The sequence below is a fragment of the Frankliniella occidentalis genome, unplaced genomic scaffold, assembly GCF_000697945.3.
Source record: "Frankliniella occidentalis isolate FOCC.00 unplaced genomic scaffold, Focc_3.1 Scaffold343, whole genome shotgun sequence".
Taxonomy (NCBI): domain Eukaryota; kingdom Metazoa; phylum Arthropoda; class Insecta; order Thysanoptera; family Thripidae; genus Frankliniella; species Frankliniella occidentalis.
In genome coordinates this window covers 154,356-159,949 of record NW_026267466.1, presented here as the reverse complement: position 1 = coordinate 159,949, position 5,594 = coordinate 154,356, and the positions used below count along the sequence as shown (strand labels likewise).

The 5,594-nt window shown below is 53.3% G+C and overlaps 1 protein-coding gene across 3 annotated transcripts in view; it reads right to left on the bottom strand.

The window, feature by feature from the left end:
- LOC113205570 (glutamate-gated chloride channel) overlaps positions 1-4,613 on the bottom strand; it is a 27,669-nt gene extending 23,056 nt beyond the window's left edge. For all 3 annotated transcript variants that reach the window (XM_052274164.1, XM_052274165.1, XM_052274166.1), the window contains exons 1-3: positions 4,498-4,613; positions 3,500-3,588; positions 2,142-2,230 (exon numbers count right to left, since the gene is read on the bottom strand). In XM_052274164.1, the coding sequence (XP_052130124.1) occupies positions 2,142-2,230; positions 3,500-3,588 (178 nt within the window). In that variant the 5' untranslated portion in view covers positions 4,498-4,613. The remainder of the gene's footprint in view (positions 1-2,141; positions 2,231-3,499; positions 3,589-4,497) is intronic.
- Between the last annotated feature and the right edge of the window lie 981 nt (positions 4,614-5,594).

Genomic DNA, 5,594 nt, shown 5'->3' with positions numbered 1-5,594 from the left:
ACCCCCCCTCCCCCTCTTATCTCCTCCACTCTCCCCGGCCCTATAGGGCGGGAGCAGGCAGCTGCCTCAGCCTCATGCTGGTGGAGGCCTGGAGAAAAGCTCAGCTGTGACAGCTCTAATCGTTTGGACGACACCGCCGTGACACCTGCCCCCCCCCCCCTCCTCCACTCCCGCTCGGATGCCGCTCTCGGGAGAGCAGAGGGAGGGCAAGCATCAGGTCAATTATTAAATGCCTGCCCCCCCCCCCCCCCCCCCCGGCTCTCCCTTTCTGTTCCGCCTCCCGGCTGGCGGCGCATTGCCGCCCCATTGTGGAACACGGCGGACTTTTCGGGCGGGGAAAGAAGAATAAACGCGTAAAACAATATGGCCGTGTCGCTAATGGTCTGTGGCGGGGCGGGGCGAGGCGAGGCGGGGCGAGGCGGGGCCGCTATTCAGAAGTAAACCAAAATCCTCGCTGAGAAGGAGGAACGGAGGCGGTCGCGGGGGTGAGGAGAAACGAGGTAGGCGGGGGGTGTAAGGAAGGGGGGCTCAAGTCAAAGTCAAAGACGGCTCGCAGTGCGGGCCGGGCAGCGGCTAAGCCTTTTAAACCGACGCTGTCGACGCGCCGACATCCCCTGCTTTCGACCTCCCCCCCCCCCTCTCCTCTGTCTCTCCCTCATGCCGGCCTCATAGGCCGACGAGGAGGGTCGGCTCATACCCATCGCTCTCTCCCCAGTTGACGCCAAATCTTGCTCATCAGCATCTCACCTCAACGCCATGAGGCAGGGCAGCGTGGCCTCTCTCTCACTCTCATTCCCCAGTCTCACTCTCTCTAACCTCGTCTGTGTGCGTGCCTAAAGCCGTCTAGTGCAAATAGAGCCCATTCGACGACGCGCCAGTCGGTCCCATAGTTCCACATAGTTTTGAGAAGGAGTGTGAATGGCACCGCTCGGGTCACAGACTGCTTTGTGCCGTATACGCAGGGCGTCGCACCGGACAAACAAGACATGAGTCTCTGGGAAAAACTGTCGAGGAATTCTTTATGTCAGTTCCACGAAGCCCATGCTCTACGCTGCGGCTGCGGATATCAATGCGCGCGCGAAGTAGCTTACACCTAGAAAATCGTTTCCTTGGAACTAGGGAATTTCCTTGAAAATAACCTTGGGTCAAAGAAGGTGACCTAAATTAAGCATAAGGATTCCTTTTTGATCACCCAGAAAATTCTTTTGGAACAAAAGAAAAATGTTCTTGTATTTTTTCAAGGAAACGATTTTCTGGGTGTAGGGTTCATCTAGAAAGTATGACCGTTTTTCCCAGTTTCATTCGGCAAACGGAAGCTGAGCGCCTGCGATACTCAGAGTAGGCCACCCAGCAGTACACGCATGCACTGCAGGCTAGATATTGCCTATCCATCAGGCGCTATCAGCGCTTGCATGGGCTGCGCTTGAAAGTTTCGTGACGGGAAATGTCGGATGTACTTTTTGGATGATCTCTTACGCCACGCCACAGGCCCTGATGGCCGACTGGCTTTGGCGCACCATGTAAGTAACTGTAATCGAAAGTATTAAGAATTAAAAAGAAGGGGGGGGGGGTAAAATCCGGTTAAATCTGACATACATTGAATGGGTTCAAGCTTATTCAAGCTTATACTCAGAACAACGTGTTGTTCTGCAGTCAGTTATTTCGCCATCCCAGATACACCCCCTTCCCCTTCCACTCCCCTGCGCGCGGTCGGAATCGCATCCATCACGACGTTTACAGCTGAAGTCGACGGTCTCCAGGAAAGGTAAACATCATTTCGGCGCAGCGCGACATGCCCGGCGGCGCGTCCGCCCGCGAGGCCTGCCCCCCCCCCCCTCCCCTCGCGAGGACCCCGGCAGGAGGACAAGACGACGAGGCCAATTGGACGAGGAGCGACACGCTTGGCCGAACGGGCCCTGATTTAGTCATTCCGAGAGGAGGCGGGGGTGCTCCGGGCTGACTGATCGACCTGCAGGACCCTGCGCCCCATCCCCACTTATCTCTTTGACGTTTTTAAAAGAACGCGACGATTTTTTTCGGATCCTCCAATTTGTTTCTTACATCGATTCCTCCCTTCCAACCCGAGCTTACTGACTCTATCCCTTTACAAAAAAAAAGAGCGACTCACAATCTGCACTTACCCGAAACCGGTGGTAACAGTCTCTTGTCATAGCGTGAGTTTTTTAATAGATCGTCCAAAATTTCTTTGTCTGACTTGCCGTCGTCGAATCTGAAAAACAAGAAAAGAAAGCGTTAGTTTTGTTTTGTTCTATGTTGCTATAGACTTCGCGCTAAATATCCAGAGCTCCGCTGCCTGGCAGAAGGGAACGCAGCCTGGCCCCGCTAGCCGTCCACCGAGGCAACCCGCCGACGCTGGCCGTCAGCAGGTGAGGCAGCCTGTCGCTGACTGAGCCCAGCAGATCCCAGTATACTGTGCCGTCCGCCTCATCCAGGCGGTATAAGGGCCTTCCAGGATAACCGACTGGAAGTGGCGTTCTCTGCTCCGACGTCAGAGCGCGATCATGTTTCAGTTCGGATGTGAAGCGGCTGTCGGCCCCGCGGGGCAGCACAGGGCTGCCTGCCTGCACGCCGTGTCGCCCCAGGCCCCAGGCCGAGCGGCAGACGCCTTCACTGCCACACTAGCACGCGAACTGGCACAACCTGGCAAGCTGCTGTGCGGATAGTTTCCCCGATCCGTCTGGAACCACTCAACTGGACCCCGACTCCGGTACCCGCCACAGCCTCATACCCCCCCCCCCCTCCTCCGCGGCCCCCGTCGATAATCAGCGCCAAACAATCAACCCTAATGGAGCCGGAGTGATGAGCGTTATCGCCGGCCGGGGAGAGGGGCTGCTCTCCCAACGCTGCTCTCCTTCTGCCCTCCCATCATCGTACCGCAGCAGCGCCTATTAACATTAACATTTTCCCCGCCAGTTCCCTGCTCTAAGCCAGGCAACACGACCAGCAGCAGCAGCAACGAATAATACGATACGATGATGATAATAATTGGTGTGGCTGTGGTACGTCTAGTCAATTCGATCTATATACTTATAATTTATTTTTGTACAGCTGAGCTCTCTCTTCCCCTCTCCGCTAAAGCGCCCCCCCCCTCCTGCCGCTCTGGCCGGCCCCACGCTCACGCCACTGCTCGGGCGATGCATAGTTAATCAGTCGTGTGAATTAAATATAACATCGCAGCAGGAGCGAACGGCGGGTCATTATGAGAAAGTGTGAGGCAGAGACGGAGTGTCTATACGACACCGCAAAATTTCAAAATTCTATTATATTAATATAATAATACTGTATTATTTTATACCAAGAATGCGTGGTGGTTTCATGTGACCATTTCTATTTAAGGGGACATAATTTTACCTGCAAAAACGTACGTGACAACTTCTCGAAACCGTTGTCGCCCACATTATGTTGGCATTCATTATGACGTACTTTTGTTCCGTATTGGCGTGTTTTGTATTGAATAGCAACCGACAAATGTACTCACATGTCTACGGTATCCGACAGCTCCGACAGCGCCGACACCTGCCACATGATGAACCACAGGGCGGCCAGGCCCGCCAACTGCGCCAGCATCTGCAACACGACGCAAAACATTTGTAAGGTCAAACACAGAAACGTCCACTTCTTCGTCCATTCGCAGGAGCTAAATAGGGCGGTTCTAATTCTATTTTCGCGCCCGAATTTTAATCAAAGTTTGTGAACGAACCCCACGCAGGTTTTGCGTAACACTGGTTGTCGCGCTCGCCGGGTGCAGCCATATCGGCGGACGCGGGGCGCCTGATAGCCGGGGCCTGCAAGCTGGCCCACATCATGATAAGAAGCGAACTAAAAGCGACGGGTAAACTTTGCGCGATCGGGATGGCACTCCCACCGCGCAGCGCCCTCCACCACCGGGGCGTTACTCCAGGTACATTGGAGCCTTAAGTGAACGGGGAGGTATACTCAAAGCAAAGAGGACTGTTCTAAATGGTTTATTCGCGCTGGTATGGTGGCGCCGAGAAACAGCCCCCCACCCTCTCACCCCAATATCACGTTAGGTGAAACCACAAAGAATAAAAAGAAAAAATACATACAGCGCTGTGTAAAATGCAAGTGACAACCAAACACTTAAAATTGGCTCACACAAATGTGGAGTGTTTGATGACCATATCATCACATATCACTCACCCACTACTTTGAGTTCGCGACATTCTCGGTTTTGTGACATAATTTTCAACAAATGGCATGGATGTCACACATTTTCTGTGCGTGACATTCAATTGTCTTGTGAGATTTGACAGCACTTATAAGTGTTTGGATACTCTATTCTACTTCGTAGACTGTGCTGTGCAAAACGAATTTCTCAAGCCCTGGGCCCGGCATAAAAAGAAAACAAAAGAACAGTAACAAAACCGACGAAATTTGCATATAGTTTCCTTCTGGAAGGTCTAATGAGCTATTCACAAAGACAAGAGTAACTACCGCACTCGTAGTGCTGCTCACCCGTGACTCTTTGACTGAGCACTGTGCAGGGCGGGGCGAGGCGGGGCGGGGCGGCGCCGGGCGCGGGGCGGCCGAGGGGCCCTCAGCCTCTGGCCTCGCCTCCGAGAGCGGTCGAGCAGTCTGGGGGAGAGAGAGAGAAAGAGGTAACAACAGAGCGCAGTAGAAAATAATGACTATAGGAGCCTCGTAGGTTATTTAGTGGAATGAGACCGCGGCGCAACCCCCGTAGCTTTCGGCGCATGTGGTATGGACCACTACCGAAGGTACGTCTGCCATTGACGTCGAGTGGGAGAGAAGTCGGGGCCAGCCGTTCGTTGGCTCAGTGCCACTCTGCCACCTGGCTTGACAGCAGCCGCACTGTTGAGTGCTTCCGAAGAGTTTCACAGTAAATTACTGTGCAACCGGATGCAAGTTCTATCCCCGTAACGTTACTGTGCAACTTTTGCCGTTACTAAAAGTGTGTTGTGTTTCATCGTAACTGCTTGCAGTGCTGCAGGCATCACTGTAACTCACGATGGCATTCGCTGTAAGCTTTTGCTTAGTGCGTACTTTCCAGAGTCTAAAACGTCACAGCCACGTCGTTAAGTTACTCAAACGAGCACACAAACACACACAATCTTAAAATTTTAAACATTTAAAAAAATTTATTTCGTTTAACGGCATGGTTTTCAAGAAGTCCCCCCACAGTCTGCTCGACTTTCGTTATGTGCACAGCACGGCACTGGGCTACGCTTTGCTGCACCGCCCTAAAAACACGAAGGGAGAGAGAGGACAAACCGGGGGGGAGGAGGCCTATATGGCCGCCTATGGCGTGCATACAGTGGTATCTTGGGCCTTACAGCTGAGAGGATTTATTTCAAGGCCGATGGCGTACTCTGAACGTATACACACACCCCTATAGCCCCTACTCCTCTTCCCCCTTCTCTCTCTTTCTTAACGCTCCGCACCTTCCGCGACGGGTTCACTCTCTCCTTTCCTATCTCCGTCTCCCTTGCGTCTCCGTCTCTCTCACGCCCTGCAAGGGCGTTCCGTGCGGCCCTTCCCTTCATTTCTCCTTCCCTTTCTCACCCATCTAAGATGACGCCAGTTTTCATCAT